Here is a 12,831-nt window from a genome sequence, read left to right as displayed (position 1 = left end):
AAACGAAATGTTTTCAACAAACAAAATACAAAATTTATATTTTAAACCAAATACCAAACATTTACTGTAACCAATATGTGTGAGTGTGTAGGTCACTGAACCGAACTTAAAAAAGGTGGTTATTTTTTTCAAGAGTTTTTTTTTTGGTTTTTTGAAATTCTTATTATTTTTGGAAAAAAGTCATTAATAAAACAACAAGGGAAATATAAAAAATCTTGACCACAACTCTACACAAAAACTTATTAATACAAAATTGAAATTAAAATAAAAAACAAACAAACAAAAGGGAATAATTGTGTATTGAATAATAAATGCACATGGCATACATAATTAACTTAAAAGGCACTTGTTGTAGTCAAACAAAATATTTTTATTTATTATAATTTTTTATTAATTTAAAGAATAATATATTTAGGAAATGATTTTTTTTAACCAAAAAATTAACATAAATTTTTATTTTTATCTATTTACAGGTTTTTCGAAAAAATTCCTAAAAAAAAAAATCCCAACTTAAAATATACAAATTATTGAAAATAAATTAAATCCATGTTATTTATTAAAAATATTGAAAATAAAGTAAAAATTTTTACTTTAAATTAAGAAAAATTTAAATAAAATTATTTTAGTGCTAGTGTTACATTTTTCTGGTAAAATTAAAAGCAGCCGTGGCTTAAAAGTGTTTCTTGCGAAAAAAATTGTGTTTTTCGAAAAAAAATTAAATAAATTAATAATTTTCTTAAGTGCTGGCTTAATAAAAAAATTTTCACCACGGAGTCCTGGGATTTACATAGTATGGACGTCAATATGGATATATTACCAAGTGGGAATATTTTCAGCGAATTGGAACGCATCTGCACAACTGGATATTTTTCATCACAACCCTCGATTGAGGATCAATGGCAACAGGTGTGTATTAAATTATAATATTATAAGCAGATAATTTACGAGAGAAAATTTTCAATAGAAAATTGTTTAACGAGAAGAAGATTTCAAATACTGAACTAGAACTGAAATAAAACTGAACAAGAACTAAACAAAAACTGAACTAGAAACTGAACTAGAACTGAACTAGAACTGAAATAGAACTGAACTAGAACTGAACTAGAACTGAACTAGAACTGAACTAGAACTGAACTAGAACTGAACTAGAACTGAACTAGAACTGAACTAGAACTGAACTAGAACTGAACTAGAACTGAACTAGAACTGAACAGAACTGAACTAGAACTGAACTAGAACTGAACTAGAACTGAACTAGAACTGAACTAGAACTGAACTAGAACTGAACTAGAACTGAACTAGAACTGAACTAGAACTGAACTAGAACTGTAACTATAACTGAACTAGAACTGAACTAGAACTGAACTAGAACTGAACTAGAACTGAACTAGAACTGAACTAGAACTGAACTAGAACTGAACTAGAAACTGAACTAGAACTAACTAGAACTGAAACTAGAACTGAACTAGAAATGAACTAGAACTGAACTAGAACTGAACTAGAACTGAACTAGAACTGAACTAGAACTGAACTAGAACTGAACTAGAAACTGAACTAGAACTGAACTAGAACTGAACTAGAACTGAACTAGAACTGAACTAGAACTGAACTAGAACTGAACTAGAACTGAACTAGAACTGAACTAGAACTGAACTAGAACTGAACTAGAACTGAACTAGAACTGAACAACTAGAACTGAACTAGAACTGAACTAGAACTGAACTAGAACTGAACTAGAACTGAACTAGAACTGAACTAGAACTGAACTAGAACTGAACTAGAACTGAACTAGAACTGAACTAGAACTGAACTAGAACTGAACTAGAACTGAACTAGAACTGAACTAGAACTGAACTGAACTAGAACTGAACTAGAACTGAACTAGAACTGAACTAGAACTGAACTAGAACTGAACTAGAACTGAACTAGAACTGAACTAGAACTGAACTAGAACTGAACTAGAACTGAACTAGAACTGAACTAGAACTGAACTAGAACTGAACTAGAACTGAACTAGAACTGAACTAGAACTGAACTAGAACTGAACTAGAACTGAACTAGAACTGAACTAGAACTGAACTAGAACTGAACTAGAACTGAACTAGAACTGAACTAGAACTGAACTAGAACTGAACTAGAACTGAACTAGAACTGAACTAGAACTGAACTAGAACTGAACTAGAACTGAACTAGAACTGAACTGAACTAGAACTGAACTAGAACTGAACTAGAACTGAACTAGAACTGAACTAGAACTGAACTAGAACTGAACTAGAACTGAACTAGAACTGAACTAGAACTGAACTAGAACTGAACTAGAACTGAACTAGAACTGAACTAGAACTGAACTGAACTGAACTAGAACTGAACTAGAACTGAACTAGAACTGAACTAGAACTGAACTAGAACTGAACTAGAACTGAACTAGAACTGAACTAGAACTGAACTAGAACTGAACTAGAACTGAACTAGAACTGAACTAGAACTGAACTTGAACTGAACTAGAACTGAACTAGAACTGAACTAGAACTGAACTAGAACTGAACTAGAACTGAACTAGAACTGACTGAACTAGAACTGAACTAGAACTGAACTAGAACTGAACTAGAACTGAACTAGAACTGAACTAGAACTGAACTAGAACTGAACTAGAACTGAACTAGAACTGAACTAGAACTGAACTAGAACTGAACTAGAACTGAACTAGAACTGAACTAGAACTGAACTAGAACTGAACTTGAACTGAACTAGAACTGAACTAGAACTGAACTAGAACTGAACTAGAACTGAACTAGAACTGAACTAGAACTGAACTAGAACTGAACTAGAACTGAACTAGAACTGAACTAGAACTGAACTAGAACTGAACTAGAACTGAACTAGAACTGAACTAGAACTGAACTAGAACTGAACTAGAACTGAACTAGAACTGAACTAGAACTGAACTAGAACTGAACTAGAACTGAACTAGAACTGAACTAAACTGAACTAGAACTGAATGAACTGAACTAGAACTGAACTAGAACTGAACTAGAACTGAACTAGAACTGAACTAGAACTGAACTAGAACTGAACTAGAACTGAACTAGAACTGAACTAGAACTGAACTAGAACTGAACTAGAACTGAACTAGAACTGAACTAGAACTGAACTAGAACTGAACTAGAACTGAACTAGAACTGAACTGAACTGAACTAGAACTGAACTAGAACTGAACTAGAACTGAACTAGAACTGAACTAGAACTGAACTAGAACTGAACTAGAACTGAACTAGAACTGAACTAGAACTGAACTAGAACTGAACTAGAACTGAACTAGAACTGAACTAGAACTGAACTAGAACTGAACTAAAACTGAACTAGAACTGAACTAGAACTGAACTAGAACTGAACTAGAACTGAACTAGAACTGAACTAGAACTGAACTAGAACTGAACTAGAACTGAACTAGAACTGAACTAGAACTGAACTAGAACTGAACTAGAACTGAACTAGAACTGAACTAGAACTGAACTAGAACTGAACTAGAACTGAACTAGAACTGAACTAGAACTAGAACTGAACTAGAACTGAACTAGAACTGAACTAGAACTGAACTAGAACTGAACTAGAACTGAATTAGAACTGAACTAGAACTGAACTAAAACTGAATTAGAACTAAACTGAACAGAAATAACTTAAATTTTCAGGTTTCATTTATTTTCTTCAACTTAACATAAATGTTAATATCTTATGTTTGGATGTTTAGATATAATGTGATTCATTTTGAGAATAAACTCTAATGCGTAGCCAATTACTCCTGAATTCTAAGAAACGATTTGTGAATAATTTAAATAAATTACTACTAATACTAAATATAGACAATAAAAATCATGTAGATGCTTCAAAATGTGCTGGCATCATAAACGCCCCCCACCACCATACTTTCTTTTTCATAATAAAAACTTTATTGTTTGTTTATAAATTTTATAAATACAAAATTTTATAATTTTTTTCTTAAGCCCAAAGTTCTAAAACATTTCCCAACACTATTTACGCACATTGTCTATAGTCATAATGGAAATTTGTTTATTTGTAGAGAAAGAAACAACTGCAAAATCAAGACAGACAGACAGATGTATAGATAGCTGGATGGAAATACTTAAAATCAATACAACAATTTTGTTTTGTTTATATTAAAGGTTCAATAAAAAAAGATTGATCTAAACAAATTGTAAACAAATAAAAGCAACAATAACTAAAAAACAATTGGAAACAACTAAAAATCTAAACATTTATTACCAAAAGCAACAACAATACATATTTCATAATGATGATGAAAATTTAATAACAGCTAACTAACATAATTTTTTACCAGCCTTAGCTATGCTAGACAATATAGGCTGCTTTCTTAGTAAATAGTTTACCTTTGTTAATGGAAATTAGCAAGAAAAAAATCTTGTTGGTTACCTGGTTTCAACCTTTCTCCATTAATATGTTAAAAATTGATTGTTGTCTGTATTTATAAAGTGCTTTTTCCAAATTTATTGTACAATTTTTGTAAATAATCTCTTTCTCTCTTATGTTTTTAAAAGAGCATTTTCGAAAAGCTTTTAACACAATTTGCCCCTAGTATTTATTATTAAAAGCTAAAATCAGAAAATAATAAAAACTAAAACTATGAACATGATGAAAATTGTTTTTAATTTATTAAAACTAAAATCTTGAGAATTTTGTTGTTTTAAATATTAAAACAATGTTTGTTTTTACTCATAATAAATAGAATTGTATCATGAAATGAATAATTTTGTTTGCCTGTATCAAAGTAAAATATAAACAAATAATACAAGATTTATTACAATTTTGATAGGAAAAACCAATAAATAATTTGTCAGAATTACTAATAATAAACATAAAAATTTATTTGCATTTAAGCACACACTACTGGAATGCAAAATTTGCTTTAGTAACAAGAAATACTATTAATTAATAGATATTTTAGTTAGCCCAACAAAAAATTTATAACAACAAACAAGTTTGAAAAATATTACCTCACATCACATTTTTTAAATATTATTTAATCACTTTTTAAAATTTCTATTTTTGCCTTATTATTTGTGTTTATTTTTACAAAACTTTTGTTACAGCAATTAATTTCTCAAATATTTGCTTAATATTGGAATATTTTAAAAAATATTCTTTGTTTAGTATTCTGCAAATAAAAATTATGCAAATTAATATGTTTTATTAACGAAAATTCTGTTAGGTTTTTTTTTGTAATAAATCGTTTGTGATGCGGGGAATAAGAGAAAAAGAGCAACATAATTAATGAGCGTAAAATAACGGATGTTTTTCCTATTTCCGTTCACTTCCGTTTGTTTATTTATTTGTCGCTTGTTATTGTTATTATAGGCTTTTGTTTTTTTGTGATTTTTTTTGTTTTGGTTCCAATATTCAAAACTAATTTCATTACATTCCAAACACAATTCTCCAGCTACAATTTAAATTCTATAAATTTGTTTATTTTTTCTATTTTCTGAAAACAACAACAACGAATTCTTCTTATAAAAAATACTTTCTTTTTTTCACAAAACTCAGTTCTAGTTAGTTATGGTTTAGTTCTAGTTCAGTTCTAGTTCAGTTCTAGTTCAGTTCTAGTTCAGTTCTAGTTCAGTTCTAGTTCAGGTCTAGTTCAGTTCTATTCAGTTCTAGTTCAGTTAGTTCAGTTCTAGTTCAGTTCTAGTCAGTTCTAGTTCAGTTCTAGTTCAGTTCTAGTTCAGTTCTAGTTCAGTTCTAGTTCAGTTCTAGTCATTCCTAGTTTCAGTCTAGTTCAGTGCTAGTTCAGTTTCGTTCAGTTCTAGTTCAGTCTAGTTCAGTTCTAGTTCAGTTCTAGTTCAGTTCTAGTTCAGTTCTAGTTCAGTTCTAGTTCAGTTCTAGTTCAGTTCTAGTTCAGTTCTAGTTCAGTTCTAGTTCAGTTCTAGTTCAGTTCTAGTTCTAGTTCAGTTCTAGTTCAGTTCTAGTTCAGTTCTAGTTCAGTTCTAGTTCAGTTCTAGTTCAGTTCTAGTTCAGTTCTAGTTCAGTTCTAGTTCAGTTCTAGTTCAGTTCTAGTTCAGTTCTAGTTCAGTTCTAGTTCAGTTCTAGTTCAGTTCTAGTTCAGTTCTAGTTCAGTTCTAGTTCAGTTCTAGTTCAGTTCTAGTTCAGTTCTAGTTCAGTTCTAGTTCAGTTCTAGTTCAGTTCTAGTTCAGTTCTAGTTCAGTTCTAGTTCAGTTCTAGTTCAGTTCTAGTTCAGTTCTAGTTCAGTTAGTTCAGTTTAGTTCAGTTCTAGTTCAGCTCTACTTCAGTTCTAGTTTAGCTCTACTTCAGTTCTAGTTCCCAACTAATTCAAGACTTTTGTCACCCTGACCTGCCGGAAAATTAAACGTTCAAGTACAAATGTACGTGTACCATGTCTCGTATACAAGTGTTAATTTCTTTCAATTTTCATTTGTAAATGAAAAATATATATAAAACATTAACAGCAACTGCAACAACAACAACAACAAAACAAACTAAAAAATTTGGTATTCAAGTATTTTCTTGAGATTTAAACAGATTTTCAGTCTTTCAACGCTGACGCGCACACACATATGGCAATTTTCTTACTTTTTTAGTTGTGAGTGTAGAAAAAAGTTTCAAAAAATATTTTTAATTTGTTAAAGATTTTCTTTATGGAATTTACAATGAGATTTGTACATTCTTCAAATGTTGCTAGAGAGTATGTTAAAAAAGTAAGTCGTTTCATTAATGTTGGAAAAAGTATTTAAAGAATTTACTTTTTGACAAATTGAAAAGTTTAAGGTATTTTTTTCGATATTGAAGAGAAAGTTTTTAAAAATTTAAATAATGATAAAGAAATTATGTATTTTAATTTTAGTAGATTGATATTGATATTCAATTGTCTCATAAATAAATTACTTGTGGTGAGTTAAGTAGCTATCTACTAAGCTATGAAGTATTAACAATTTCTTTTAAGAAACAATAATTAAATTTTTTAAACAATATTTTTAATTATTGAGGGTGGTCTAAATTATGTTTTTTTTAAGTAAAACATTTCATTTAAACAATTTGTAATATTTTTCTTCACACTTGAGCTTTTGTGTAAACATTTCAACACTTCTTTCAATAAATTTTATAATTCTCAATTAGTTTAATAACTAAACTAAATAACTATGAGTACTGCCAACAGAAACTCTTAAGTTTAAAGGCATTTGCTGTAGTATTTGCCTAAAAATTATGATCAAACACTTCAGGTTTATATATCTTTATTAATGATTATTATGAATTTGATTTTTTTTTTTCTTTTAATGTCGATACTTATTTGTTGTGTGTGTGTGTTTTTTTAAACATTATTGTATAAACATTTGTCTATATGTAAATTATTAAAACTAAAATTTTATATAACAAAAACAAATATTTAACTTTTTTGTTGTTGGCCAACTGAAAACTTATATTTTTTGAATTTTTTTTTGTTTATTTTAAATGCAAACATACTCTCTGATCATTTTCTATTTAAGTAAAATAATTTAAAAATTTTATTTCCAACTTTTTTTTTCCGCAGCCATAGAGTGTTTAGTTGTTGTTGGTTGATTTTCTTTGCTATATTTAAATTTAATTTGTTTGTAGTTCAAGTGTTTGTGTGTATTTTTGCAATATTTTTATTGTGGCTCATAATTAAAAAATAAACTTATGAGGTTGAAGGCTTTTAATAAAATTTAAATAAAAAATAAAAAAAAAACAACAGAAATACTAGCTGCTGTTTATGTATAAACTTTTTACTCATACACTTGTGGTAGTTTTTATTTTTGTTCAATTATTTTTATTATTATTTCAGCTGTTTTTATCAAGTATTATTAATAATAAGAAAGAAGTATGTATGTATGTAGGTATGATGTATGAATAATTGAAATACCAATTTTATTAAATAAGCTTAATACGTATAAAACATCTATCGGAAATTCAAGCCTCAAACAATTGATATTTAAAAATTTTAAATTTTTCAACATGATGAAAATTTTTATAAAAAATTCTTAAAATTTTTATCATAATTTTTCCTTTAATTATTGAGACTTTCAGATAAAATTCTTTTCTTTCTTTCTTTCCTTCCTTTTTGGCAAAAAAAGTCATTCATGAAAATAAGTTTTTTTAATTTGAATATCAGCTGCTATTTAATTGCTGTTATCTTTGCTAATGTTGTAGTTGCTGTTGTTGTAATATAATTGTTATTGTTGTACAAATTCTGATAAGACTTGGTCTTGCTCTTGTTCCAATGTTATCTCTTATTTCTTTCAATTATTGTTTTTGTTTATTAATAAAATATTATAAAAACGTTTAAAAAACATTTAATTTTTTTTTATATTTGCATTTTTTTTTGTTAATTATAGACTTAAAAGCAATAAATAAAAAATAACAAAAACAACGATAAGACATTTTGACGTAGAGGAGAAAATTTTTTTATGAATAGGAATGGTTAATTATAAGATGTATTTTTTAATTAAAAAGAAATTATTAAAATTAAAAAAAAAAAAGTGAAACATCATGACAAATGTTGTTTCACAGATGTCCAAAATCTTAGACAAAGGACTTAACAAGAACAGTCAAGAAAATAATTAGAACAGAATTAAAGCAGAACTAGAACAGAACTAGAACAGAACTAGAAGAGAACTAGAACAGAATTAGAGCAGAACTAGAACAGAACTAGAACAGAACTAGAACAGAACTAGAACAGAACTAGAACAGAACTAGGACAGAACTAGAACAGAACTAGAACAGAACTAGAACAGAACTAGAACAGAACTAGAACAGAACTAGAACAGAACTAGGACAGAACTAGAACAGAACTAGAACAGAACTAGAACAGAACTAGAACAGAACTAGAAAAGAACTAGAACAGAACTAGAACAGAACTAGAACAGAACTAGAACAGAACTAGAACAGAACTAGAACAGAACTAGAACAGAACTAGAACAGAACTAGAACAGAACTAGAACAGAACTAGAACAGAACTAGAACAGAACTAGAACAGAACTAGAACAGAACTAGAACAGAACTAGAACAGAACTAGAACAGAACTAGAACAGAACTAGAACAGAACTAGAACAGAACTAGAACAGAACTAGAACAGAACTAGAACAGAACTAGAACAGAACTAGAACAGAACTAGAACAGAACTAGAACAGAACTAGAACAGAACTAGAACAGAACTAGAACAGAACTAGAACAGAACTAGAACAGAACGAGAACAGAACTAGAACAGAACTAGAACAGAACTAAAACAGAAACTAGAACAGAACTAGAACAGAACTAAAAAAGAACTAGAACAGAACTAGAACACAACTAGAACTGAATATTTATATCAGGAATCAGAAAGCTAACAAATTATACTAAAGATTCTTATCTTCTATGATTTGAAATTGTGACAAAGACTTTCGTCTGGCATAATTTCCCCAAAATATACAAAAACTGTTTTCGCCATATTTTATTCCTCCTTATTGCGATAATATCCTATAAATCACATTAAATCAATGTATAAGAGTTTAACTTTAAATGAAAATATATATTTCAAATAAATAGCATACAAAGAACAAAAAAAAAACCCAAAAGCCAGTTGTTTTGCAAAAGAGACGATAAAATCGTTAACGAAAAACCAACTGTTAAGATAAAATACTTGTAAAGTTAAGTAGAAAATATACAAATTCTAGTCAAACGACAACAATAATACAACAAAAACAAATAAAAACCAACCCTCCTCAACATCTAAAATAAATTTCGAAATAATGTTTGATATAATATACACACAAAGAAATAAAGTTAAAAAAAATACATATTCCCGACACATTCATTCGAATAATTTATAAGAATGTAACACTAATCAGCGTAACAGCACACAGAATGGCACGTACCCCAAAAAGAAAACGTAGAAAAAACTTGCGAAAATGAATTACAAGTGAAAAAAGTATACAGCGTCAAAAGATGTTAATGTCCTTAAAATCAGACCGTTGCTTACTCTCTTTCTAGTTTTTGGCTTTAATGACTTTAAGTCAGTTTTGCCAAAAACGTTTCGAAAAAAAATTTCCAAACTACGTGCAAACGGAAAATATGGTTTCATCACTTTCTGTTTTTTCCTCATAATACTCCACAGATTTGTTTTATTTCTTAGTTGTGTCTAGAAAAATACACTCATACATATACATACACTCGCTCACTCTTTTATACAAGGATATATTATACGGGTATGGATTTCCTTAACAGCCAGCAACAACGTGATTTTCATTACAACAATTTTATTTCACTTTTTGGTTTTTCTTCTCTTTTATCCATGTTTTTCATTACGAAACGCAACATTTTATTTGTATTTTATACAGTTTTTAGTTTTTTTTGGCTAAAACCTATGACAGTTATCGTATGTATGAAGTTCTATATAGAATAATTTTCAGTCACTAGACGTCGTTGTCGACAAGAAGGAACAGAACAACAAAAACAAAAAAAGACGATGACTGTGGTAACTACCCTCCAATCATTAATCATGTTTCCTGCAATTAATCATCAACAAAAATAAGCAACAAAAATATACGATTGCAAACATGTACAGGAAGAAAACAAAAACAATTTTACCAGAATAACAAGAAAAAAAGAGCATTATACACTAAAGTCGTACGTTCTTGTTCCAATGTTTGGCCTGCTATCCGAGAGGCATATACATATAAATAGTGTGGTGTTTTATACATATAAAGGGTATTCACTTGTCGCCACTGATAGTGCCAACATTATATTTTAAAGTTTCATTAACCTTGGGAGGAATGATAAAAAATTTGTATAAAAAATATTTTAGGATTCCGGAGAAAAATGCAGAAAATATAAATAATATTTACAAGAAACATTTTCAAGGTTTGTTGACTGCCATGTTGTTCCGATTATTTCAAATTAAAGTAGAGAGCAAAAAGTGATTCAAAATTTAAAGAATTTTTTAGTTTTCTGTCAAGGAACCTCTAAACCTCTAGAACTAGAATGACTAGAACTGAACTAGAACTGAACTAGAACTGAACTAGAACTGAACTGAACTAGAACTGAACTAGAACTGAACTAGAACTGAACTAGAACTAGAACTGAACTAGAACTGAACTAGAACTGAACTAGAACTGAACTAGAACTGAACTAGAACTGAACTAGAACTGAACTAGAACTAGAACTGAACTAGAACTGAACTAGAACTGAACTAGAACTGAACTAGAACTGAACTAGAACTGAACTAGAACTGAACTAGAACTGAACTAGAACTGAACTACAACTGAACTACAACTGAACTACTGAACTAGAACTGAACAAAAACCGAACTAGAACTGAACTAGAACTGAACAAAAACCGAACTATTTTCTTACCTCAATTGTTCGCCCTATGAAGTGCTTATCCTAACTACACAGCCTTTCTATTCAATTCCATTTATTGTGATGAGCTTAACTAAAAATCTTAGAAAGAAAGAAAACAAAAAAACCTTAAGACAACAGCTTAAAACAATATACCCTTCGTATCAAAATCCAGCTCTGCACACCCTTACCCCTTAACCAGTATATATACGAATCTAATAAAAACTAGACAAGACAAAGAAGAATATTAAGTTGAATTCTATAGGAAGAATTAAACGCAAAGAAAAACAAACAAAAAACATGTAGTTAGAAAAAGGAACAAACAAAAACGTGATTAGTTTTGAAAATTATAACTTACAATGTTATGCTTTTAATAATTTTCCACAAAACTTCGTAACTAATCCTTAAAGCTTTTGCAGAAGAAAGAAGTTTTCGAATACAATAATATTTAATAGAGAAACAACCGATTTATTTCTTATTTTGGATAAATTACAGGAATAAAAACAAAATGTATATAAAAAGGATCATCTAGGGTTTTTATTATTGCTGTTGTTTCTTGTTGTAAACTAATACATTTAATCATTGATGAATGTATGTTGGAGGAAGTAAGCAGGAGTGTTATAAATATGAAAAGAAAAAAAAAAAAACGAAATGAGCTTGTGATACTTTAACTTTTAACATTTGGTGTTAGATATAGAAGAGCGTGTGTGTGAGTATGTGGATATATAAAATGTTTATTTAAAGGATATAGTATATATGAGCATGTGTATAAGTATGTTTGTATTCTTCATCTATGATATATAACCGTTCCTAATTGGTTTTACCATTACATATGCATGGTTGGTTCACTGATAAATTTGTATTTATTATAGCAATTCATTAACAATGGTGGATCTATTACACACACATTTCCACATGTTGTTATCCTGTTTATATACATGTGTTAGTAGTATTTTAATAGAAATAAAAATACAGAGAAAGAAAGTTTATAGTCAAAACCGTGTGCTGTGAATATTGTTGCTGCTACTGCTGTTGTTGTTGTTGTTGTCGTTTTACCAACTGTCTGTATTAAAGGAAAGATGTGTTGGTTGGTTACCACTTCCTTTAACAGACTTTAGCTACAACAAAATGCTGCAAAAACCATAGAGCAACAAAAAAAATATAAAGGTTTGTCTGCTGTTAGTTTTTCATAATCATCCTGCGGCATTTTTCTAACTTCCATTGTCTGTTTGTGTGTGTGTGTGTGCGTCGTAAGCTTTTGTATGTGTGTTTCTGTCTGTCAGTATATTAATGTATTTGTATGAAGTAAATAAATGTTAGTCTTTTAAGCTATAATGAGTTAAAATTGAAACGTATAAATTAAAATAAAATACAAAAAATAGAGAAAAAAACCCCATAGACTGCAAGCAACAGCACAATACACATTCTGAAACCCATGCCAAACTGAAAAAAA

At 29.1% G+C, this 12,831-nt stretch overlaps 1 protein-coding gene across 7 annotated transcripts in view; it reads left to right on the top strand.

Annotated features, from left to right (window-relative positions):
* The first annotated feature begins 518 nt into the window (after positions 1-518).
* LOC119608060 (Krueppel-like factor luna) overlaps positions 519-12,831 on the top strand; it is a 181,810-nt gene continuing 169,497 nt past the window's right edge. For all 7 annotated transcript variants that reach the window (XR_005231784.1, XR_005231785.1, XM_037962321.1 and 4 more), the window contains exon 1: positions 519-906. Coding sequence is in view for 5 of the 7 variants with exons in the window: in XM_037962321.1 (XP_037818249.1) it covers positions 793-906 (114 nt within the window). In the remaining 2 variants the exon portion in view is untranslated. The remainder of the gene's footprint in view (positions 907-12,831) is intronic.

This window comes from Lucilia sericata, unplaced genomic scaffold (genome assembly GCF_015586225.1).
Source record: "Lucilia sericata isolate MDLA Ls3-8-SP2 unplaced genomic scaffold, ASM1558622v1 Contig000783F_arrow, whole genome shotgun sequence".
In the NCBI taxonomy this organism is placed as follows: domain Eukaryota; kingdom Metazoa; phylum Arthropoda; class Insecta; order Diptera; family Calliphoridae; genus Lucilia; species Lucilia sericata.
This window is presented reverse-complemented; position numbering and strand designations above follow the sequence as displayed.